The sequence below is a fragment of the Drosophila takahashii genome, chromosome 2R (assembly GCF_030179915.1).
Source record: "Drosophila takahashii strain IR98-3 E-12201 chromosome 2R, DtakHiC1v2, whole genome shotgun sequence".
NCBI lineage: Eukaryota > Metazoa > Arthropoda > Insecta > Diptera > Drosophilidae > Drosophila > Drosophila takahashii.
The window spans coordinates 28078540-28102755 of NC_091679.1; the positions used below are offsets into that span (position 1 = coordinate 28078540).

The following is a 24216-nucleotide window of genomic DNA, read 5'->3' on the forward strand; positions in this document are numbered from 1 at the left end:
ATAGTAAATATACATGCATAATATTCTGGTTTTAATTAATTTTTGGATGTCTTTTTAATCTTAAGTACTTCAAGTATAACATGGTCTTAACTTGAAGAACTAATCGTTTACTTTTATCACAAATTTAGATGCCATATTTTCGTGAAATAGAATTAATGCTAATCTCTTTTATATCTAACCTATTACTGCCATTAATTTATATAAAATCAATTTTAAGAATGTATTTTCGGTAATTCTCTAAGTTTGAACCATTAATTTTAGTCATAACTGAATTCCGTGATATGAATTCTTGAATTCCTGTAGATATGCACACCTTATGTTCGGCGTCTTCATCAACTGAAGATTCATTTTAGGCTATTATTTCAGCCCCAACGATTTTCAGCCGTGAATGAGTTTGTGCCATTCGAATGACGTGCTGAAAGCCTCTGAGCAGGTTGTCAATCAGGTTGTCGCACATACGTACATCCCGAGCGGCGCCTTAATAATTGATCCCGCCTGCAGCTGGATGACGATGATGATGGTCTTTCGGGGGGTCTGAGTACACAGAGAGAAAGCATATTGTAGTTCTGAAAGAGGTTTTGATTTGGGAGAGAAAATAAAGAGAAGAAGAGACATGGCAATAGAAAATATCTATTAAAACCGAAATAGTATGATTGATATCTTTGTTTTCCGTGCACAGGCTGGAATGGTGATGTACGCCATATGATGGAGGATAGATGGTGGTGCTGACAGGCACCGAATCCAGCGACTCCGGCGATGCCAACTCCAACTGGGCCATGACGTGAGGCGACGCATCGGAGCGGAGCCCAAAGGAAGCGTGTGAAATCCCATTTGGCTAATGGCCAACGGCGTCAGCGGGAAAATCAACCTGTTTCGCAGTGTCCCCCCAACCCCCCACCCATCGCTCTTAAACTGGGAAAACTCGCTTCCAATTTCCACAGCGACACGGCGAATGTGGGCCAACCAGCATGTCTTCTGTGTTGGTGGGAAAACGGGTTTTTCGTTCGGGTTCTGCAACTGTTTTTTGGCGACTCGCTGACACGCTGGCCTCCTTTTTCCTCGATTCCAGTACTGCCGGGCACTCCTAACTTTTCCACTTGCTGTGCTTGTGCTGATTTTCGCCTTATTTTCTTGCAGCAGGATCGGGGGCGGAAAATCAGGGGAAATTGTAATGAGCGGGGGGCCTTTCCAGGCGAGATTTTCCAAGGGGCTGGCCGGGTGGGTGGCTGGGCGGCTCAACAGGGTGTGTCGGGGTCACCTTTGTTGCCGTTTTTTCGGGGGTGGTTAACCATAAAACGGGGCGCTGGGGCTCGGGGGCTGTTGCGATGATATCAGCCACCAGCCTTGGGGTGGATGTTTTTCCGCAAGCAGTGCGAAGCTCTTAGATTAAACCTACCCCCTGCACAAATAGTCATAATCAAAAGTGCCCCACTGGAAATCAATATCGGGCGCACAGGGCGCAGCATTGCTCATACGCAACGTGAGCCGGACAAAGAACTTAATTAAAAGTGATTCACCCTAAAAGGCAAGCAAGCGCTGGCGAACGTTGCATGCATCAACATAAATCTGTATGAGGCGAGTCCCATGCAAATCCGCGAACGCTTCCCTTCGCCTGACCCACATCTCCTGCTGATTTGAAATTCGAATTTGTCGCGAGTTCAACGGCACTCCAGCAAACTTCCCACAACAAGCCAAAACACACAGCGAAAAAGGCCAAACACAAATTTATGCTCGAAGCCCCCAACAAAAGGAAGCTCATATTTATGGATGCTGTTTTGGTTTGGCGCAAGCCAAGAAGTATTTTAAATTGGATAAAAAAGGCATCGAAATCTAGGCATTCCTTTCGACATCACACAATTTATTTAACTTTGTATTTTCTAGAATATTAAATACAACTTAGTATGGTTAAGTGTGTTATTAATCTTAAAAATAAATCATAGTTCTCCAGTAAAAGAAATCTGAGTAAAATTTATTAAAGTCAAAAGGATTCACGTTTCAGACTTGTTATTAAATAAACAGGCTGGCACTACAAACTAGCTTTTTCAACTAAACTTTGGTAAGGGAATTGGGATGAATTTTCTTTCTTGTTGATTTAACACTCCTGTTTTAACTAATACTCTGTTGTTAAATAATCGTTTTAGTGCCTAAATCGATTGTTTAAAGTGGTTTCTTCTTCGACTGAAGAATTCGCGGTCTTACACTAACGAAGATTTATTTAAAATCTTGTTTTGTTTTTAAAAATAATTTTGCGCACGGTTTTAAATTATTAAAACTAACTATCTGGGTTCCTCTTGTCTTACCAACTTTGCGAATAATGTTGTTGTTGAATAATGTTGAAAGAAATAAATTACCAGCTTAGGTTTTCCAATTATTTATTACTAATTAATCAAGCAAAAATCAAAACTTAAGGTGACTCGCCCTCGCATGTCTTAAAAGGATTGAAGGAAATGGTTTAATTACAAGGTTCCGATGACCAAAATAAGGCTGGTTTCTGACCATAATGACATGTGTTGGGGGCGTTCTGGGTCTGTCGCCCACTCAATTAGGACCTCCGACTAATCCTGTCATTAAACACGGCCAGGTGTCGTTTCTTCGGGCTGGAAAACAATTATTAAACAATTAGAAGGCGCTCGTTGGGGTCTATAAAAGGGGAACGCTACTGGAAACGGTAAAAGTCATGTATCCGCGATTTCTAGACCGCAACTATCCGCTGGCGAAGCATCTGTTCTTCGTGACCAGATACTCCTTTGGCCTTTTGGGTCTGCGTTTCGGCCAGAAGCAGTCGTGGTTGCATCTCTCATGGCTGGTTTTCAACTTCGTGAATCTGGCGCACTGCTGCCAGGCGGAGTTCGTCTTCGGCTGGAGTCACTTGCGCACCAGTCCCGTGGACGCCATGGATGCCTTTTGTCCCCTGGCCTGCAGTCTCACCACGCTTTTTAAGCTGGGTTGGATGTGGTGGCGCCGGCAGGAAGTCTCTGATCTCATGGATCGCATCCGGTTGCTTATCAAACAGCAGGAGATGAGGAGAGATTCGCGCAGGGACTCGGCTCAGAGGAGCTACTATCTAATGGTCACCAGGTGTGGCATGCTGGTCTTCACTCTGGGCAGCATCACCACCGGCGCCTTCGTCCTGCGATCCCTTTGGGAAATGTGGGCGCGGCGACGCGAGGAGTTCAAATACGATATGCCCTTTCGCATGCTGTGGGTGTGGTTTTTAGATCTTTCGTAAATTCTGTACTCTATATGATTCTACAGGTTCCCCGAGTTTGCCCACCGAATGCCCTGGTTTCCCATCTTTTACCTCTACTCCACGTGGAGTGGTCAGGTCACTGTGTATGCCTTTGCCGGAACAGATGGTTTCTTCTTTGGCTTCACCCTTTATATGGCTTTTTTGCTTAAGGCTTTGAGATATGACGTTCAGAATGCCCTCAAGCCAGTTGAAGGTAGGCTTTAAAAATATCGATATTTTCGATCATTTTACAATATCGTATCGAGAATATTGATGTTTTAAAGGAAAAAAGTAAAATCTGAAACAAATTATTATAGTTATGTTTATAACAAAACATCAGAAAATCATCGTCATGTTTCCGATATACATCGATAGTTGAAAAACATCGAAAATATCGAAATGTCGATCTTTTTAAAGCTTTGGTCAAGGTGAATAAGTTACAAAAATACTCAAAGACTAAATTTTTGACTGTTCTTAGATCCCTCAGTCAGAGAATCAAATATCTGCTGTCAGCGTTTGGCGGATATCGTGGATCGTCATAATGAAATCGAGAAGATTGTCCAGGTATTCTCCGGAATCATGGCTGCTCCCACTTTCGTGCACTTTGTGTCAGCCAGCCTGGTAATAGCCACCAGCTTAATTGATATACTATTGGTGATAATTTGTGATGCTTAAACGATAAGCCTATATATCTTGAACAAATTATTTCTTTAGTATACCGGCTACAATATCATACGCTATGTGGTTTATACGTTCACTGTTTCGTCGGCAATATTTCTTTATTGCTATGGTGGCACTGAAATGTCCACTGAGGTGGGTAAATTAGAACAGGAAAAATTCCGAAATTTAAAAAAATATCCTTTAAATTTTTTGATTTTCCTCTGTTACTTTTAGAGTCTTTCCTTGGGAGAAGCGGCCTACGGAAGCGCCTGGTATAAATGGGATCGGGAGACGCGCCGGCGAGTTTTCCTCATCATCCTGCGAGCCCAACGACCCATTACGGTGAGGGTGCCCTTTTTTGCACCTTCTTTACCAGTCTTCACATCAGTCAGTATCTTTTCGGTATTGCAATTATGGCTACAACTTAACTGAAACACTTTTAGGTCATCAAGTTTACGGGATCTATTGTGGCTCTGGCTAAAACAATATTGTAAAACGGATACAATAAAAAGGCGATTATTTATTTAAGATTCTTGTTTTCCTTTTAGTTAGTTTAGTTAGTTTTTTAGTTAGTAGCATAGCCCCGAAAGTATGCAATTGCGACAATCAAAGTTCAAAAGTTGTGCAGACTTAAAGTCAATTTTTCGCCAAGGGTCACGGGTTCAAATCCAATATTCAAAGGGTTGAGGTGCTGCCATTTTCATAGTTGAAGCCACAAATATGTCAACAGGGAATTTCCTGACGTAAACAAAAGAATAAACGGCAGCAAGCTAACAAAGTTATGAAAGTTTGCAGAAGAACCAATTCACCAGTTGGTTACACAGATCGTATACGTAATCATTTATGAGCAGAGATTCACAGACATACTTGTATATAAATTTTGTGGCCAAAGCACGTGAGCATGGTTTGGCTCTGGTTTTGGACCGTTCTACGACTTCTGTCAACCAATTCCTGGCCAGCCATAAATGATGATTTGATTGAACCGCCTAGATTAGTTTGCCTTGATTAGATTTACTCTGATATTGAGCGATAAGTCCGAGGCGATGGCCAATTATTTTGGTCGGTCAGTCGGTTCAGTCTTCAACCAAGGTCTGACCGCCGCACAAGTCGCTTGGGTAACCTGGGATTAGTGGACAATGGCCAAGAGATTCGTTCTATTGCTTTTCTTCGCCATTTCGCTGAGCGGAAATGCCAGCGGACAGAGAGGTAAGATTCCCTGATCCTGCTTGAGTAAAAAAAAATTGTAGGTTTGGATAAAAAACCGATAGTCATAAGTGTCCTTACAATATGTTGAATATATACAATTTCTATCAAAAAACGCGTGGCTTAAAAACCTATTTAAAAGTGACAATTAAAAATGTTTATTATTTAAAATGTCTAAAATAATTATTTTAATTATAATTATTGAGTATTTTTGATGACCCAAAACAAAAACTTTCCTATAAAATATTTGATAAATAAAAAATGAGAGCTCTTGAAAGTATGTAGTCCTAAAGGATTACTTCTTATTTATGGCAGTTAACTAATAGATTGGTGGTAATATATTTCTAGTTATAGGACGAGGTACTTTGAGATAAAATTCTTCGAAGTGGCTCCTAATCTCAAAATACGTGTGTTTGCTGCTAAACCATGCGTAGAGATAAGACTCTATTAAGCCCATTGATATATTAGCAAACCTCTAAGCTCAAAGTGATTTATGTTTACTAACCGTTTTTCTATAGAATTGGTATACCAATTGTTAACAGTCTTATTGACCTTAAAGTTTTTGGTATCTAAAAGTAGCGAAATACTGCCAATGAATAGCATTTAATATTTGAACCTTGTTTTCTACCAATTAAAATTCGAAGCTCTAAACCCCTTTCAATTTATCCCGATTTCCCATTCAGACCACCCACGTGGCCGATCCTTCGATGCTGAATCGCATCCCATCAAGCATGCGGAGGAGCAGCAGACGCAGTACTGGGTGGACAAGGCCCAGGCGAAGCTCCTGTCCAAACTGGCCGAGACGCAGTCGGTGAGCTCGAACAAGGCGAAGAACGTGATCCTGTTCCTGGGCGACGGAATGTCCGTTCACACGGTCACCGCCACCCGGAATCTGCTGGGCGACAGTGCGGAGCAGGTCTACTTTGAGGGATTCCCCTACACGGGTCTCTCCAAGACCTACTGTGTGAACCGCCAGGTGGCGGATTCGGCCTGCACGGCCACCGCCTACTTGGGTGGTGTGAAGGCCAACTACGGAACCATCGGGGTGAATGCCAATGTGCCCAGATACAGCTGTGATGGCGCCGCCAAGGAGGAGGATCGAGTGCTCAGCATCGCCCAGTGGGCACAGGCGGCGGGCAAGGATGCGGGCCTGGTGACCACGGCCCGGGTGACGCATGCCTCGCCGGCTGGCGTCTATGCCCACATCGCCGATCGCAACTGGGAGAACGACTGGGAGGTGGCCAATAGGGAGTGCGATCCCGAGCAGACCATCGATATTGCCCGCCAGCTGGTGGAGCAGCCGGTGGGTCAGCAGCTCAAGGTTATCCTGGGCGGTGGTCGCAAGAACTTCATCAACTCGACGGTGAACGACGAGGAGGGTTATCCCGGCCAGCGGACCGATGGTCGCCACCTGATCCGCAGCTGGTTGGACCAGAAGCGGGAGGCCAATGTCTCGGCCAACTACGTGTGGAGTCGCAAGGGTCTCAGCCAGGTGGACCTGAAGATCACCGACTATCTGTTGGGTCTCTTTGCCAACGATCACCTGCCCTACAACGGAGATCGGTCCAGGAAGCGCAGCCAGCTGGCGGATCCTTCGCTCACAGAGCTCACAGAGGCTGCCATCAAGGTCTTGAGCCGCAACCAGGAGGGATTCTTCCTGTTCGTCGAGGGTGCCCGCATCGATATGGCCCACCACGATACCTTCGCCAGGAGATCCCTCGAGGACACCGCCGAGTTTGCCAGTGCCGTGCAGAAAGCGCGTGAATTGACCTCCGAGGAGGACACTCTGATCGTGGTCACCGCCGACCATGCGCATGTTATGTCCATCAATGGCTATCCGGTGGGTAACTAACTTTTTATACCCGTTACTCGTAGAGTAAAAGGGTATATTGTATTCGTGCAAAAGTATGTAACAGGGAGAAGGAAGCGTGTTCGACTCCATAAAGTATATATATTCTTGATCAGGGTCACTAGCCGAGTCGATATAGCCATGTCTGTCTGTCCGTATGAACACTGAGATCTCGGAAACTACAAAAACTAGAAGGTAGAGATTTTCCACACATATTCTTGGGTTTCCTACGCAGCGCAAGATTAATTCACCCGAGCGCCACGCCCACAATCCCCCACTAAAATGTGTCTGACGTCCACACCTTTAAAGATTTCCAAGAAGTATAAATGCAATTTTGTTGTATATATTTATACCTATCAAAATGTAGAAGACATTTTTCAAATCGGACCATTTATTAAAAATATATCAGCAATCAAAAAAATTTTAGATATCCATCTCCCTCGCACTCCGATTACGATTATTAGATAGTCGGGACATTAACTCATTTGACTCATCAATGGTTTTTCTTTCCACAGTTCCGCGACCAGGAGATCACTGGCTTGGCCCAGCTAGCCGATGACAATCTGCCCTACACGATCTTGTCCTACGCCAATGGACCCGGCTACTACTCCGGCTACAATCGAGCCGAGGGAAGAGCCCTGCTGAAGGAAAAATCGGTGGCCGATTCGGACTATCAGTATCCCACTCTGGCGCCCCTGGATGCGGAGACCCATGGCGGAGACGATGTGGCGGTTTATGCCTCGGGACCCTTTGCCCAGTACTTCAGCGGCAACTACGAGCAGAGCAATATTCCCGCTTTGATGGCCCGGGCAGCTGGCATCGGTCCTTATGCCTAGGATTAGCTTTCCCTTTCCTTTCTATCTTTTTTGGCATATGTATACACTCATAAAAATAATTTTCTACATTTTAGAAAATTGCCCTAAAAAATTTTTCGCCTTTGAACTGAGAAAAATTTTCTATTTTCACGACAAATTTGCCATAAATTTAAGGCAGGTGACCATAAAAAAATATTTTTAGGGTTAATTTTTCTATTTTTCTAATATTTAGGGCGATTTTTTTCGATTTGCTTCGTTTTGACCTTTTCTAAATCCAACGGCGAATTGCCCTAATTTTTTTTCTAAAATTTTTCTAAATACATGGGCGATTCGCCTTAAAAATCACTCCAAAAGTGTGAAATTCGGTAGCCCAGCGGTCTAATCACTTGCGCTTTCAACTTTGCTATATGAGGACTAAGGTCGTGGGGTTGTGGGTTCGAACCCTGTGTGATTCAACTTGATTTTTATGTTTTTTTTTTTTTTTGTAAGCATTATAATACTGAGGACATTTTTTCGTCCGAATTTTAAATTAAAGTAGTCTTTAAACCTTAAAAACGTATGGGAGTTCTGAGTTAAAAGCATACTTTGTGTTTGCGGGCAAGAAAACGGGACTAATTGTCACAGTCGTCAGGAAAAAATATACGGTTTAGTTGCCTTTAGTCATATTATAACGTAGACCTCAAGAAAATAAGATGTGTGCAGAGTTGGTTCGTCGTCTTGCGCGATGGGTCTGTGGTGCAGCGGTAGGACGTTAGACTCTAAACCGAGAGGTCGTGGGTTCGATTCTCGCAATGACCAAAAAAAGTAAGTTGTTTTTTCTCCTCATATTTATTTCCCTAATTCATTTACAAACATGATTTTTCAGTTCTAACGCCTGTGCTGTATAGATCGGGCCCCCCTCTTAACGCGGCTCCCATATAAGCTACAAACCAATACAATAATATGAAACGGTGTCCTCCGCCGGTGTTGTTTAATTAAAGCAGTCCCAGTTCCCAGAATATAGACTATTAAAAAAAAAACATGCTTCCCAAATTCAGTTAAGCATGCTCAAACACGATTTTTTTTAAATTGTCTAATTTTTAAGGGCATTCGCCTATAAAAACAGAAAATTCGCCCTTGATTTTAGAAAAATACACCTTAAAATTAGGGCAAATCACCCTCAAAACAGGAAAATATTTCTTATTTCAAGAAAAATCACCCTAAATTAAACCAAATTTCCAACAGGATTTTTTAGAAAATTTTTCTAAACACACGGGCGAATCGCCAGCGGATACGATTTATGGGCGATTTTCTAAATCCACGGGCGAAAAGTCAGTTTTTTAGGGCGATTTAGGGTAAAAATTTCTATGAGTGTATTCTTCTTCGGCTGACATAACCCAATTAAAATGCATCATAGCTAAACGAATCTTGCATGGGAAACCTGGTTGGGGAAAATCGAATTCCTTCTAATTGAACTGGTAAGCTGCGCAATTTCCTGTGGAACCGTAGAGCTGCGGAGCTGCTCCTCGATAAATGCCACCTGCCGGCGAATTCAATTAACCAGCAATGGCAACTGACAACCTGCAAGCAGCCCCAATCAGTCAGTTGCAATCACGCGCGGTCTGCGCCAATTGACCAGGTGGTTACTCTGGCCAAGTGGAGCACAAATGGCGAACAGCAACAATGGCCACTTTTGTTCGTGTCTGGAAAAATGGTATATGGTCTTCCGAGTGAATATTCTATTAATATACAGGGACATTCATAGATGAATGAGCTACACACCAAACGCATTCAGGGTGGAAAGAATCAGTGCAACAACTACTGCAAAAAAACATTATGGGAAGAATTTGTCCATACCCAAGCTTTCACTACGTTTATGCGACCGATGGTTTGGCAAAGTCTACGATATTTTTTGGGCTTTAGAAAAGTAAAGATATTAAATAATTAAATTGCTTACAATTTAAATTCCAAAAAAAGCGCCAATCAGTTTTTTTCAGACCAACATTTAACCATTATTCTTAAGAAGCAATTTTGATTTTTTAAATGTGTAGCAAATGATTGGTTCTTTTTGTATATTAATGAAACACCAATAATGTTGCTTTAATTTTCTAATTACTTAATTTTAAAAGTAAGTTTTTAAACGGAAATGTTTTACGTTTCTGGTATTTTTTTTAAATGGACTTTGGTTACATCTATTTTAGCCTTTTTAGCTAAACCTTTTCTTCAGATATGAACTCATTCGATGTCGAACTTTTAAATGTTTGTCCAAATAATTTCCTATTGCCGAATGGACGGCCATAAACGAAGCTAGCGACCCCCGTTTGAATGATTGAATTATGTTTTCCATTTGGTGTCAACATGCGATGATTGACGATTCCCAAAGGCCAAAAGGAATATTTGGTAATGGGTTGGGTTTCATTTCCGATTTCACTTGGTCTGGGGCAGATTTTTATTTTCGGGCAATTTCCGCTGCAATTTCTGTTTAAGGAGCGGTTCGCTTGCTCAGCTTCGATTTGTGCGCAAAGGAGGAGACCTAGTTTCGACTGGACTGGGCCTAATCACAGGGTTTCTTTTCTAGCCAAAGAGGCGGTGCATCGGGCCTAGAGAAACCGAAACTGGGTCATCAAGAGTGCGGGAAAATGGGGGGGACATTCAAAGAAATGCAGCTGCGGTCTGGTTTTTGGTTTTTCCACCAGCGAGAAGGAGGGGGGTTCTACCAATTATGTATATCTGTATCTGTATCTGCAGGGCCAGAAAAAGAAGAAGAGGGAGGCAAAGACGAAGCAGAAGAAGAAAACTAATGGCAGCATACACAAAATGTGCTCACAACTAATGGTGCTGCTTTGGCTGACTCAGCCAGAAGAAGCTTGCCGCAAAGATACAAAGATACAGGCGGTCACAGATACAAAAAAACACGTGACTGTGTTGGAGCGACCGGACTGGAGGAAAGCTTTTTAACGAAACTCCATCTCCGTCTCGCTCGCACGGCAGCGCGCGCGCGCACTTCTAAGCCGATTCAAATGGCCATGTAGAGCCACAAAGCTGCAGTGCCGCTTTTTGTATCTTTCGGATACATTGCCATTCGGATTGGGGGCCACATAATGTACGGCCAGGCCAGTGGGGGAATTTTTTGCTTTTGCGCAGCGATGTCGGCAGAGCGCTAAGTGTGCCACATTCTGTTTCCAAGCGCTCACACAGATACGCCACACACACATGTATACAAGCCGCTGGGCATTTTTTTCTACTCTACACTATACACTCGGAAAAAAAGTAAAACTACTCTTTTAAGATTTTCTGAGAAAACGAATTTAGAGAAAACTTTTTCTTAAGACTTTAAATTTGTATCTAAATATTTTCAGGTTCTATCCCTCTCATTAATAAAAGAAATTTTTATTTTAAATATTTTACTCCGTAAAAAAAATTTTAAACTTTTATTATGAACAAATCTTAATTTTTGTTCGATTTTCCTTCCTTAAAAGATACATTATCGAAAAACAAGACAATTCTCAACTCAATGATTATTATTTTTAAGAGTGCACCCTACACAATCGTCGTTTATCAGCCTTATGACAAATTCATGTGAATTGGCAACGAAAACAAGCGGCGGCGGGGGCATTGCGATGACTGCAGCATTTCAATTAATGCTGAATTCGTGTCGCACAATAGATAGATACACCCGTACATTTAAGTTTTCCAAGCTGAAACCGCTCTCTCCGCATTTATCGACATTTGTGTTTACTTAACCCAAATGCGCCCCACCAACAGCCCAGAAGGGGGCGGTGGGTTATGTAAGCCTGGGTGCGGAAATGGGCTACATATGTACGGGGTACTCTCTATATACAGAGAGGGGCCTTTGCTCCAATGAAACGAGCTTTTTTAAGTGTTGGCCGCACACACGAACTCACATTACGGCCATAAGGGAAAAAAAGTATCTCAAACACGGGGCTTTTTAAAATTTTGCCATTTATACATTTAATATTTGTTTTGTATACATATTAATTTTTATATATATATTGTTCTCTTAATGCATAGTGTTACTTATTTCGATTGTAATGGATTATTATTTATCAATGTAGATTTGTTGTGGTTTCTTGTGTCGCAGCTTTCGTTAATGAATGTGTCGGTCGATCGGTGAACGAATGTCTGTACATCCATCATATACATACATACTTCTTAGCCATCGCAATCGGAATTAGTCTATAAATGAGTTGGGCCTTTGGCTAATAAGCTAGCCCTATCTTCCTTCTCCTTCTCCTACCTCTACTCTCTCCTCCATACCTCGATTTCTACATATGCACTTTGCTCGGCTTCAGGCTTTAATTCAGTTTAATTCAAAATAGATTTGACTTTCGTAGATACAATGAATGTTCATTTGCGGTAGAGACTACAAACTAATAGAGTTGCTGCAGTGGTGCTTGAGTGACGAGTGGGAGAGGGCGGCTAATAACACGTACATAACTCGCAAATTGCCTAACGTAGGATAATGAATTTAGAATCGATCTCGATCTCGCTTCGCTGCCCGTCCACTTCCACTCGCTGCGCGGCAATCAAACTCGATTTACATTACGTATTTATATTTAGAAATACATATTTTATATATTTATATAAAGATCTATATAGATAATGGCCGCGACTCTGCGCCACGCTCTCTCTATATCTCTCCGATCCTAACAGCGTTTATCTTTACATGGATGATCGATTATACTTTTAACAAGCTAGAGGTGTTCAATGCATTTCCATTTCAGTTAATAATCAGTTCATAAAAGTATGTAGGTAAAAACAAAACGTATCGCTTACATTGCGTATAAGAAGATCAAACATTGGTTGGTTCTGGTTACTGTTGCAGTGACTGCCGTTGTTGTGCGGGAACATTTTAAAAAAGTTAACGTATACGAGTAGACTAACTGAGGGACTCTTAGAGGTTACGAATTTGCAAATGATACATCATTGAGTTGGCTGGGAGGTAAGCTACTTTGACAACTCGAATTGTTATTGACTTGAGGATCTTTCAAACTTTCTGCTCCTGCTTTTCGATTCACGTCTATAAATAGAGTAGGTTTACTAGGTCTCCGCTTTCTGCTTCCTGGTTCCTTCGCTCTTTCAATATGTGTACACAAATTTCATATGTGGCCGTTCGCATTTGTTAGTTTTTTCGCATTTTCATCGTACATTTTGCAATTTTTTTGTAGAAAATATTTTTCCTTTTTCGATTTTCATTTTTTTTGTTTTGGTTTTTTCTATATCTTTTTTCTTTTTTATCTGTTTGATTGATTTCTTTACACAGTATCTGTCATCAACAGTTTAACGCCTTCATCTACCATTTATAATACAACTCAATTAAAAATTTGTAACATTCCCCGGCGAAGGGGGGAGGCATTTAAAATATTATCGTTTCCGTTCGTTTAAATACAAGTCGAATTTCGGTTTCTAGCACAGCAGTTAGCCTGGCCTGCCGTTGCTCTACTCTTATTGTTGCGGTTGTTTTGTAAATGTTTGTGTCTGCTGTTGCTGATTTCACTGTCTCCTTAAAACGACTTACTAAGAACTAAACACAGTAATGGTTAGTACAATTCAATGAATGCTGTGCCGTGTGGTGTGTGGTGTGCTGCCCAGGCAGCTACTGCCTGCGTCTGGGTCTCGCGCAGACCTCCAGGCAGAAGCGTCGGACGGTGGCGTTTTCTCAGTTGATGTTGGCCACCTCCTGGCCCTCGCCATCGACGACGGGCATGTTCAGCTGCTGAGTGACGTTCGACTTGGCCAGACAGGACCGAGCCACTGATTCGAAGAGCCTACGGAATATTGAGAACACATTGCGGTTTAATATCAACTCTTTTCGCTTCGGGCCAAGCATCCGAGAAGCCACTTGCTTAATACAAAGTTATATTTTCATAGATTAATGCTAAATTGTATAAAATAGGAGGTTACAAACGAATATATAAAGAAAGGTTAACATGCAAAATGAGTGGGATGGGGGACTGGTTGACTCGCTTTGAGGCCTGAACTTGATCTCTTGCTACGATGCACACTGAATGCCAATTAAATGCTCAAACCGCTTAACTACAATCAGACATTCACCGAAATATCTGAAAAAAGGAGGGGTGGTAAAATGTAAGTTAGGTGCGAATGTGGGTTAGGGATTGGAGAAGCGAGGTTCATTATTTGGTGCTGCATTGCTACTAAACTACTAAATACTACGCCTTAAAGGAAATCATTATTTTGGCAGAGTTAAATAAAGAAAGGGCCACTCACTTGGTAATCTCCGGCGCGCAGTGCACAAAGTCATGGTCCCAGAACTTGTAAATGGGGTTCTTGATCAACTCAATGAACGTAATGAGCAGTCCCCATGGATGCGGGCGGTTAACGATCAAGCGTTCCAGCAGAACGCGCGTAATCTGCTCCTGAATCGCTTCTGAGTTGGCTTCGGCAAACAGATGAAGCACCGCACAGCTGAAGTAGTGAGTGTGGCTGTTGGGATAGCGCAACTGGTTGGCAATCGCATTCAGGAACAGATAACGACCTTCCGTATCCAAATCAACAGCCAGGTTCTGGAAGATGTCCATGTGAGCGCTGTGTGCAATGTTGGAAGTGTTGGGCACAAAGTTCTTGTTTCTGCAAATTAGCAAACTCGATTAGCAATCAATTTCGAGAGGAAAGCTACGTTTAAGCACTCACCTTATCAAAGCAATCGCCTGGGTACCCACATACATGACCAGTGCGTTCATCAGCGTCATGTTGTAACGGGTTCCTGGCTCGCTGGTCACCTGCAGGTGACCACGCAACTCCGAAAGGAAAGTAACCGGGGCCCGAGCCTTGAGGTACGAGTCCAGATCCTTCTTAAAGTTCGGCGGCTGGATGTTCATGATGTAGCTGCTGAGCACCTTGGGGGCATTGCTGCTGTCCGACAGCATGTCGACCTTCAGATTGGGCGTGAAGGGATCGGGCAGGCGCATGTTGCGCGGGAACGCAGACAGGATGATGTTACGCATCTGGACGCAGTTGGGCGGGATGGTATCGCAGAACCCGAAATGGTAGTCGCACAAGAACTCGGGAAAATCGTGCAGCAGAACGAGTAGAACACGCAGGGTGCCCTTGTACAGGAGTTGGACTGGTTTGCCCAGCTCCGTGTTGCGCAGGAAGGGCGCGAGATATTTGAAGAGGTCCTGCAGCAGTTGCGCGTAAAGCGGCCAGCCCTTTTGGCCGGGAATCTGGACGAGGATGCGGCCCAGGAAGACGCGGTGCGAGATGAGCTCGAGCCAAGCGAAGCAGAAGCCGGGAGCCACGCTGGGACTCAGCAGATGATATGTGTAGGCGAAGGCCGACACAATGCTGTGCATCAGGGACTCGAGAATTACGTCGGCCGAGCAGAGCTCCATGAAGAGCATCATGAAGAAGCGGTGGTAGCCCACCTGCTGGAAACTTACGCCGCGCATCTCGTGGTCCTTGAGCAGCGTGCCCAGCACAATGCCTAGCACCTTGTTCAGCAGGTTGATCTTGGTGGTCGGATTGCCCGCCTCACCTGAGTGCCGCACCAGCATGGCGATCAGGTGCACGAACGCGTCGATCCACTGGAATATCTTGTTCTTGGCCTGGTTAATTGGCAGACTGGGCTCGGCGAACATTCTGTACACCACATCGGTACAAATGTGCGTAGCCTGGCGGAAGAAGCGTGTGATCAGGTCGTCCGTCTTCAGGATTCCGTAGGTGTTCATCTTCTGGACGAAGGCACCAAAGTTGCGGGCATCGCGCGTTGACTGCTGGTTTTGTTGGGTGTACAACGCCACCCAATCCTTGAGCAGAAACTCGGTCTTCTCCTGCAGTCCCGGCGGATCATCAGTATCGCATGACTAGTGGAAGAGAAGAAATGTTATTAAAACTCAAAAATGAAATGTGGTTTTCATCCCTACCCTCACGTGATGCATGCCGGAGTGGATGTAGTGCGAGGCTCCTGCCAAGTAACGCTCACTGGCGTTAAACGGACTGTAGTCGGTGCTCGAGTTGAAGTTTCCGCTCCACAGCGTATCGATGGCATTCACGATGCATTCGGGGTACCGGTGACGGTGCTGCGTAAGCCTACCCAACAGCTCCACGGTGGCCATGAATTCGTTGTCCGACACAATGTTTATCACCCGATCGTCCATGATGAGGCGCTCCAGGAGTGCAATGCCGAACGAGATGGCCACATAGTTGTTGCCGTTGTCCATGCAATCGCGCAGCATTCCATCAAACTGATTGAGGTTCACAAAGTGCGAGGTAATCAACGCACGAGCCGCCTCCACATTGTATCGCACCTCCTCGCGGATGTCGAAGAAGCACTTGGTCACCGCTCGCTCTGTGTTCGGGGCACCAAAGCTGTTGTGCAGCAGGCCAATGATCCGCAGGTGGATGTTTTGGTAGAGCTTCATCTGCTCTAGGTTTTCGTGCATATTAACCAATCCCTCGGTCAAGCCCTCGACGGCGCGGGTCAGCAGATTGAAGGCCGACTCTTGGTCACGCAGGCGACGCGTCGACATCAAAGCATTAAGGAGCATGTGCATCTTGCTGGCCTGCACCTGCAGCGACGGCACACCGATTGCCGTGTTCATGAAGGCCTCCATCTTGCTGGCCAATTCCGCGTACACCAAGCTGCTCTCATCGTTGGCAAAAACATTTGGCTGCGACAAATCCGTCGGCTTGGGCACAAACAGGGCAATATCCCGATCGCTCATCTGCTGGAAGCCAGGTATGCTCCTTGCGAACTCCGAGTACACGGCATAAAGTGTAGCTGGAGCGGGGCCCACCTTGATACGCACTGCCTCCGGAAGACGTTCCTGCTGGTAGCTGAGGATCTGGGCATCCACAAATCGGCTGCCCTCTTCACGGGCAATCTTTCTGGTCTCGAAATCAGTGCTCAGACGCCTGTCAATCTCAGCGGCTGCCTTTTCGGCCGATGTCTTCTGGATGAAGGCGCACACCAGCTCCACATTTTCACTGGCCAATTGCATGGCGGCAGCTTGGATCTCAGTCATACTGGGCATTCCCGATAGAGCCGACAGCAGGGCCTTGTGCAAGTTCTGGCTAATCGCACGCGCAATCTCATCCTTTCCGGTAATCATGGCCATGCCGGCGGCCAGGTTGCGCACCATTTGATGGGCGGCTGTGCGCATTCGGTTCTCGTCGGCATCCAATGCGAAATCCTTGCGAATAATCTGCTCGGTTGTGGCGCAGGCAATGCGAATGCTTCGGTCCACAATGGGCTGCAGCCAGTCGGTGATCGTTCGCTCCACGGCGTTCACGACAATATGCTTGATTCCGGGATTGGCGTGCAGGAACGGCAGGTTGGGTGGCAGCACCAACTGCTGAGCAATAAGCTGGAAGTTGCTCACGTTCACGTCCACATAGGAATAGCGCGGCTCCGGTGGTGGAAGTACAACCTGGCTGGGATCGGTAGGAAGATTGGGCGAAGACACCGATCCGGGGGTGCTGTTAGCTCCACCTGCTGCCATCATCATGGCGGCCGCATTCTGGGCATCCACATCGGACGAGGGTGGCGGTGGAGGAGCCTGTTGTTGTTGTTGCTGCTGCTGTTGTTGTTGTTGCTGCTGCTGCTGCTGTGGTGGCGGCGGAGGTTGTGCCGGGGATTGGTGCTCACGCGGCAGAGAAGCTGCCGGAGCTACTGGCTCCAGTTGCTTGGGTTTCGGTTGCGACATCTGCTGTTCGATGAGCAAAGCTCGGCTGGGATCCTTTAGGTAGATCACCGGACGCAACTTGGCGAGCTCCAAATTGAGTGTCTTGCACAGCACCTCGATTTCAAACTTGAGGTTTAGCTTGAGGTCCGGCTCCTGGTGGAGCTCGCCCAGCACGTACATGATGCCCATGGTCCAGGGATTGGGCGACCGGAAGATGCGCGACTTGGCGGATGACTCGAGGATCTTGGCCACGAAGGGGACCACAAAAAGCAGTTCCTGCTGGCCCTTATGATAGGCCTCGGCCAGGAGGGACTTCAAATCCAGATCCAACTGAAGAATAGGACGATTACGACCCAGGGTCATCATTCCAAGCCAGTGACCGAGGTTTTTCAGCAGGCTGCGATCGGAGAAGTTGATAACTCCCTTATCAGAGCGCAGGAGCACCTTGATATTGCGCAGCGTCTCCTTCGTCACGAATCGATTAATCTCGCCGTTTTTGAGGGCATCCAAGAAGTTGTAGTAGAGCGTGTGGAAATTGAACTCCATTGATGCGCGTTTGAGAACCAAATACTGAGCTAGCCACGGCCAATACTCCTTGGTCATGATCTCCTTAATCTCGTCGCACTTCTGCGGGATGTTCAGTTGGCTCAGGTTGTTGAATATAAAGGCAGTTTTGTCCTGTACAGGTTCCGGGGGCACCGTCACCTTCTCCTCCTGGTTGGCCACCAAAAGGGTGTCGATATTGGTAGCATTTGCGATGGATTTCATCCTCGTGGCGTGCGACACAGCAGCGCTGGATTTGGGTCCCGATCCGGTTGTGGCAGAGGGCATGTTACCTATGGAAGAGCATGGGAATCAACGTTATTCTCTGGCGAAAAGTAGTGAAAATGATGTGTTTAGTGGATTTAGTCAGCAAGCTAAGTTCTTGCTTAGTTGCTTATAAATTGAGACTTAATTGAACACTAACATACGTTTTTAAAATAAAAATAAGCTGAGTAGCTCGTTGATGTGTTCACTTTCTCTTTTACAAACTTGAATACAAATAACTAATAGTTACCTAGCATGGAGTTGCTCCTGAAAAGTGGTTCGCTTGGTGGTCCGGTGGAAATTGCAGACGGAATTGTATTGCTGAGGCCAATCAGCTTTTGTGGCGGCGGCTCCTGGCCGTGCATTCCATACTCCACATACTGGATGAGATGCGGCGGAAAGTCCGAGAAATGAGGAATGGAGCGGATGTGCTCACAGTACTTGTTGTATGTGTGCAGTCGGGTCCTGAATCTGTCCAGAGCAGTCACACCGAAGTAGTAAAGTTTGGAGCCATCGGGTTTGCGGAGCGCGTCCAGAACACAGCGCAGGGAGAGACCCAGAGCCACAAATGTGGGCACCAGGTTGCGGTCGATGATGCCTCCAAAGAGCTGCGCTGTTATCTGCAGCTCCTTCTCTGGGTATTGACAGAAGAAGCGGTACTCCTCGAAGAGATTGCGCAGCATACACAGAAAGACCTCCTGTTCGCGCCGGTTACTCGACTCCTTGAAGCGCTGCAGAATGTCCAGCACTTCGTCAATGGACAGCGTGGGATTGGGCTGGTGATTGTAGATGCGCTGGAAGTACGAGTTGACCTCGTCTTCCACTTCCTTGGACACAGGTATTTGAAGGTCTGCCATCACAGGATTGTTTGGATTGGGCGCCGTTGGAGTCGGCGTGGGAGTCTGCTGTTGAGGACCCCCGGGCAGCATACGTCCAAGATTTCCGACATTGGGTGGCGGCGGAGCTTGAGGCATCTGCATAGGATTCAGCGGATAGGGACTGGCACCTGGGGTCATTAAACGCGATGGAGAGGCTGGATTGGTAACGAAATGTAATGGTTAGGCAATAATATCTCTGAACGATTTAATAGCTACACTTACTTAGCATGTTGCCAAAGTTAAAGGCTCCATTCGGGCCGCTCAGGTTGAGGCCTGCCAGGTTGTTGGACATATTGGTCAGCGGATCCATTCCGGGTCCGAACATCTGCGCATTGAGGTTTCCAGAGAACGGTTGCTGCGGGGGCGGAGGAACAATGCCGCCGGGCAGATCCATGCCGCGATGGCGTAAAATGGCCGGAGGAGGCGGCGGAACCAGTCCTGGCTGCTGCTGTTGTTGGGCACGCGCCTTGTTGGCCATAATGGCCACGTTGGCGGTCATCTGCATAATCACTTCGACCATCTCCGGCTGCATGCAGGTATTGATGCACGTCTGCAGACAGTTGATCATTGTGGTAACCGTTTCGGGCAAGAGCTGAGCCTGCTTGGGAGGCAGCTGGTCCTCGGGCACTTTGGCGTTGATCACCTGGGGGCAGCGGCGGTGCAGCACCTTGATTATGGCCTGCATGAAGGGCTCCCCATGGTCGCGAATCTTGTCGGTGAGCCACTTCTCCAGCTTCAGGTACTCGCGCCGCGAGGCAAGGCAAGCCAGGTCGATAATGAACAAAAAGGAGCGGGCGTTGAGCAGCGCTGACAGCGCCTTCAGGTCCTGGGCAAGGTCAAGAATGCGAGACAGCTTCACCTGGTCGAACTCACTGCCTCGCAGATACCATTCGGACATGGCATTCATGATGTTGGGGCGCAATTGGAAGTTGGTCGAGCTCCAGGCGCTGGCCAGGATCACGTTCGAGTTGGGATGGTTGCCCAGGAACGTGGGTATCAGTTGGTTAAACAGATCCTGGCGCAGCGGCGTTAGAGGTGGATTAATGTGCAGTAAGGCCAAGAACAGCACATCGGGACAATTCTGCGCAGGGAACTTGAAAAGCTCATGGACCTGCGTATAGTATCCCTTGTCCGCAACAGACAGCAACACCTCCACCAGGTGGAGTGACTTCCAGGCCGAGATCTCCTTGTTGTCCGCATCCGGGGCCGTCTTCAGCACGTCCAACGCTGGCTGGCTAAATACAAAGTCGGCGAAGGAGAAGAGATCCGGGTTCTTCAGCATCGTCGCGATAAGCGACAGCTGACCCTCCGTGTTTGCCCAGTGGCGGTAAATGCATTCTGGATGTGGGAATATGTTGGAGCCAGTGGCCAGCCGAAGGATGGTCAGCAGTAGCTCCAGACCAATGCGATCCTTGAGCACGAACTCCGGATGATCGAGTTCTGAAAGGGAATTAAGATAAATTAGCGTTTCGAATTGATGAGCCATGATGAGACTATTACCCATGCACACGTCCTTCCAGTTGAGCTGGGGCACCACTTCCTTGAGGGCCTGCACAAAGACATCTGGCTTCCAGGTCTGCGTGGCCTCTGTCGTCTCCTTCTTGTCCTTCTTATCACTGGACGAGTTGCCTTCGCTGCCATCGTTGTTGTTGCTGCTGCCCGAATTCTGCTGCTGCGGAGTGCTTTGTGCCTGCGCGGAGCCGCTGCTGTTGCTGCCAGCGCTCTGTCCCTGACCAGGCCAGAAGTTCGCCGGCGTCGGAAGGTTCACATTACAGTCGAGCAGAGACGAGTGCCGGCGGCACATGAGTCCCACGATCTTGGCGACATCTTTGGACTGGAGCTCAGCGCGTTCTCGCTCGCGGGAACACAAATGATTTTTGCACTCTTCAACGCTCGATGTAAATTCATAACCGATTTCCAGGATTAGATTAATCCAGGATGTGTCCATAATATTATTTTTGCCCTGCAACAGAAAACCAAATTAGTAAATCGCTCAACATTCAAACTATTTCTAAAACGTACCTGGTTGGTGAATATTATCTCGCTTAAATGGTCATAGATATCCTCGATTCCCACCTCGTTCAGAGCATCTGCCTCGGAACTGGAGCTGTTGCTGCTGGCCGTCGCTTCGGCCTCCGCATCCGTTTCGCTGGCACCTGCTCCCGCAATCGTCGCCGTCGTCGAGCCGTACAGAAACGGCGCTAGAACCAACGGCACCGCCTGGCGCGGAAACTCCTCGCGAAGCTTGACCAGGAACTCCTCCTCCAGCTGCGGCTTCACGTATTCGCTGAGGCAGGACAACAGGTACTGCAGCAGATCAAAAGAGATCTCCTGGAGTCCGCTGCTCGCCGGGCTGCTGTGGTTCTTGCCCAAATAGGAGTCGATCAATTCAGTGAGGCTGCTCTTTAGGTTGTTTGTGGCCGAATGCCGGAGTTCCGTATGCGAGGAGTGGGTCACGGCCAAGGCAAAGATGCACTCGCAGAGCTTGTTAATGCCGGTCAGTCGGGCGACTTGGCCAACGAGATCCGCTACCGCAGCAGGCTTTAGGGACTACTCAGAGAAGGTTATTTAAAACTCTATCCAGGAATTTGGTCGTGACTCACCTTCTGGTTGCTGGCGAAGTACTGGTCGAAGGCGTAGCAGATGTTGGACACAAACGAGGAGCTCTGCAGCTGCCGCTGCAACTGGGCGCCCAGGAGCTTCGCCTGCAGCTGGGCGGTAACCGATGGCGCGGGATCGCTGAAGTTGATCACGGAGAACAGGTGGCGCAGACTGCTGCGATCCGCTTCCAGGCCGTGCTCTTTGACGAACTGCAATAGGTTGGAGAGACTATCAGTATCGGGGAGAGGCATCGGACTAGTTTTTGGGGCCAACAGAAGTGCCCTGACGACGGCTGCCCGGAACCTGGGACACATATCCACGGGACAATGGACGTTTCAAACGATTCCACGGATTATGCGGTCACCGTTTTCTTTTTATATGATTTTCATCGCAAACTTGGTAATTTTGACAGGTTCTGTTCTGTGCGTGTGTCAATCTTTAACTGTCCTAGTTTTAAGAGTGTGTTTACGGATACGTAGTCCGATCTGAAGTAATATTTTATGGTTATTGTGTGAGTTGAAGGCTACTGATCACCCGTTTGCCTAGTTTATATGGTAAGTACACGTTTTCGATATATTATAAAGTGCCTCCAATACCACTAAAAATTCTGGATTCAGGGACTGGAGTATGTTCGAGAAAAACTTTATTGAGAGGTCCCCCCTCTTTTAATGAAATACGAAATCCAGAGTTTCGTTAAAATTAGCAAGGCTATTACTTATTGGAACACTATTTGCCAAATTGGCCTATTACTAAACAAACTTTTTGTTATGATACTACGTTCAGTAGGAAACTTTTGAGGGGGTCAAGTATCCCCACTCCCCCTTTCGGACCCCACTGCATGAAATACGGGATCCGGAGTTCGGAGTCCGGACTCAAGGCCTCTCTCCGCGCGCGGGAGCGAGACAACAGCTGTGACCCCGCCGCCGCAGCTGCTCCACAACAAATTACACTCGCGCCCTCTCGCTCGCACTCGCAGGCCAAACGTTACATGGGAGAGAAGGGGAGAGAGCATGACGGTGCGAGAAAGGAAGGGGGTCACAGGAAAAACTGCGACATATTGCAACTCCAGCGAAAAGAAAGCGGCCGCAATTGATATTCGCATCGAGTTGACCGCATAAACTTACTATTTAAATTGGTTTTTTTCCACAAGCACCGAGAAAAAAGAAGTTTGGGGGCCGAAAAGCCCTATGCTTGGCTTGGGCTTCCCAATTCGATTTTTGCAACTCAATTTCGCACTGCTCCGCTGCGAATTTCACACTGCCGATCACTCACAAATCGCGTGCGTGGCTAAGCGCACACAATTGGCCTGGTTTTACACATTCTAAACCACTTTTAGCTTAAACAAAACGGTCACAAAACGCGCAACGCCGTGCAGAGAAATTTTTTCAGCTGCCTTTACCAAAAAACTGTAATGGCGTCGGCAAAAATGCACGAGCGAGTGAAATGGCAATAGTGCTCTCGGCCAGTCGTGAGTGCGAACAATTGGCAACTCTGGCACCAGGTGCGATATGTTTTCGATTTGGCAACACTAGCCCTGTCACCTTGTTGTTGTTATTGTTGACAAAAACGGATTGTTCATGAAATCTAGTGGGGGAAAAGTTCGATTTAGCCATACAACTCACCTGCTTTATTTGCTCGCTGCTCTCATTAAAATTTCGCTTGTTCACGTGCTTGACCAGATTGCGTATGTGCGTTAGCGGTGTCTTCAGTTGGCTCTCTACGTTCATAATTCTACGTATCAGTTGTCAACTCCTGAGCGGATGTTACTTTATAGTGTCGTTGTTGTTTTTGTTGGTTGGCCACCAGAATTCGTTTTTTTTTGGGCACACACGTTTATTGTGCACTGGTATTGGAGATTAGAGATATTTGACGTATTCGCTGTTGCTTCTTCTGCTTCTTGGCGCTTTTCTTTTCATCTACGGCGTAATTTGTTTTTGTCTCTGCTTTCCTCTTTCGTTTTTGTTCTTTTTTTGGGTCTGTGGATTCATTGGCCGCGGCCCCCGTAAAAAGGGGCCATCAGCAGCTCTACATCGCTGGCGGCATCTATTTACGCATATATCAAATAAACAATAAGCTCGGGTTCGGGGGCCAAGTGAAATCGGTGTGGCTTTGTCCTCGGCCGACTATACATATATTGGCAATAGCTCACGTAATGAAATAATATGAATCAATCCGCACGTACAGCGAAAACAGAAATGAAAAAATACTACTACTACCAGACACACGCACGCACACGCAGGCAAAAGTAGTTGCTCCTCGGTCTCTTTTCTCCACTCCCCCCGCAAGTTGTGGGCTTAAATCGGTGTATGGGCTCGTTTTGTTTCGTTTGCTGGGTAAATCACTTCAGATTTGTTTGCACTCGTGGATTTTTAATTATTGCCGAAAATGAAAATTAAGCATTCACTTGGAAGCGTGTTCAGAAACCGATACTCTAGTCACGACCACTTGGCATTCACTTGGAAGATGTCACAAATAACAAAATCCCTAACGCGTATGCTGTTACTGATTTGGTATTTTTATAGGGCTGCCA

General features: G+C 46.4%; 3 protein-coding genes across 4 annotated transcripts; 2 read left to right on the forward strand and 1 right to left on the reverse strand.

Annotated features, from left to right (window-relative positions):
- Nucleotides 1-2677: 2677 nt before the first annotated feature.
- Nucleotides 2678-4383, forward strand: Or45b (Odorant receptor 45b). The gene is made up of 6 exons (XM_017147743.3): nt 2678-3201; nt 3256-3443; nt 3708-3883; nt 3944-4042; nt 4124-4276; nt 4333-4383. The coding sequence occupies exons 1-6, from the start codon at nt 2678-2680 to the stop codon at nt 4381-4383; spliced, it is 1191 nt and encodes a 396-aa protein (XP_017003232.3).
- A 583-nt stretch (nt 4384-4966) lies between these two features.
- Alp6 (Alkaline phosphatase 6) lies at nt 4967-7815 on the forward strand. The gene is made up of 3 exons (XM_044392728.2): nt 4967-5095; nt 5776-6932; nt 7457-7815. The coding sequence occupies exons 1-3, from the start codon at nt 5026-5028 to the stop codon at nt 7775-7777; spliced, it is 1548 nt and encodes a 515-aa protein (XP_044248663.1). The 5' UTR covers nt 4967-5025; the 3' UTR covers nt 7778-7815.
- Nucleotides 7816-11681: 3866 nt separating this feature from the next.
- Not1 (CCR4-NOT transcription complex subunit 1) lies at nt 11682-24111 on the reverse strand. Of its 2 annotated transcripts, none has more exons than XM_017147776.3 (10): nt 23309-24111; nt 21689-21895; nt 21108-21635; nt 20586-21048; nt 19308-20525; nt 18458-19240; nt 15640-18236; nt 14408-15579; nt 13985-14344; nt 11682-13524 (listed from the first exon to the last, which is right to left on the reverse strand). In XM_017147776.3, exons 1-10 carry the CDS (start codon nt 23411-23413, stop codon nt 13416-13418), a joined length of 7542 nt encoding a protein of 2513 aa, XP_017003265.2. In that variant the 5' UTR covers nt 23414-24111; the 3' UTR covers nt 11682-13415. The 2 variants fall into 2 exon arrangements, with proteins under 2 accessions (XP_017003265.2, XP_070068428.1); XM_070212327.1 differs by lacking the exon at nt 11682-13524 and adding an exon at nt 13552-13818.
- Between the last annotated feature and the right edge of the window lie 105 nt (nt 24112-24216).

Excerpts from the sequence above, each read along its gene's own strand:
- Or45b (XM_017147743.3), top strand. The coding sequence starts at position 2,678 with ATGTATCCGCGATTTCTAGACCGCAACTATCCGCTGGCGAAGCATCTG. Across the intron at positions 3,202-3,255 it reads GATATGCCCTTTCGCATGCT|GTTCCCCGAGTTTGCCCACC; the intron begins GTGGGTGTGGTT and ends ATGATTCTACAG. Across the intron at positions 3,884-3,943 it reads GCTTAATTGATATACTATTG|TATACCGGCTACAATATCAT; the intron begins GTGATAATTTGT and ends TTATTTCTTTAG.
- Alp6 (XM_044392728.2), top strand. The coding sequence starts at position 5,026 with ATGGCCAAGAGATTCGTTCTATTGCTTTTCTTCGCCATTTCGCTGAGC. Across the intron at positions 5,096-5,775 it reads AAATGCCAGCGGACAGAGAG|ACCACCCACGTGGCCGATCC; the intron begins GTAAGATTCCCT and ends TTTCCCATTCAG. Across the intron at positions 6,933-7,456 it reads TGTCCATCAATGGCTATCCG|TTCCGCGACCAGGAGATCAC; the intron begins GTGGGTAACTAA and ends TTCTTTCCACAG.
- Not1 (XM_017147776.3), bottom strand. The coding sequence starts at position 23,413 with ATGAACGTAGAGAGCCAACTGAAGACACCGCTAACGCACATACGCAAT. Across the intron at positions 19,241-19,307 it reads TAACTTTGGCAACATGCTAA|CCTCTCCATCGCGTTTAATG; the intron begins GTAAGTGTAGCT and ends TTACCAATCCAG. Across the intron at positions 15,580-15,639 it reads CCGGCATGCATCACGTGAGG|TCATGCGATACTGATGATCC; the intron begins GTAGGGATGAAA and ends CTCTTCCACTAG.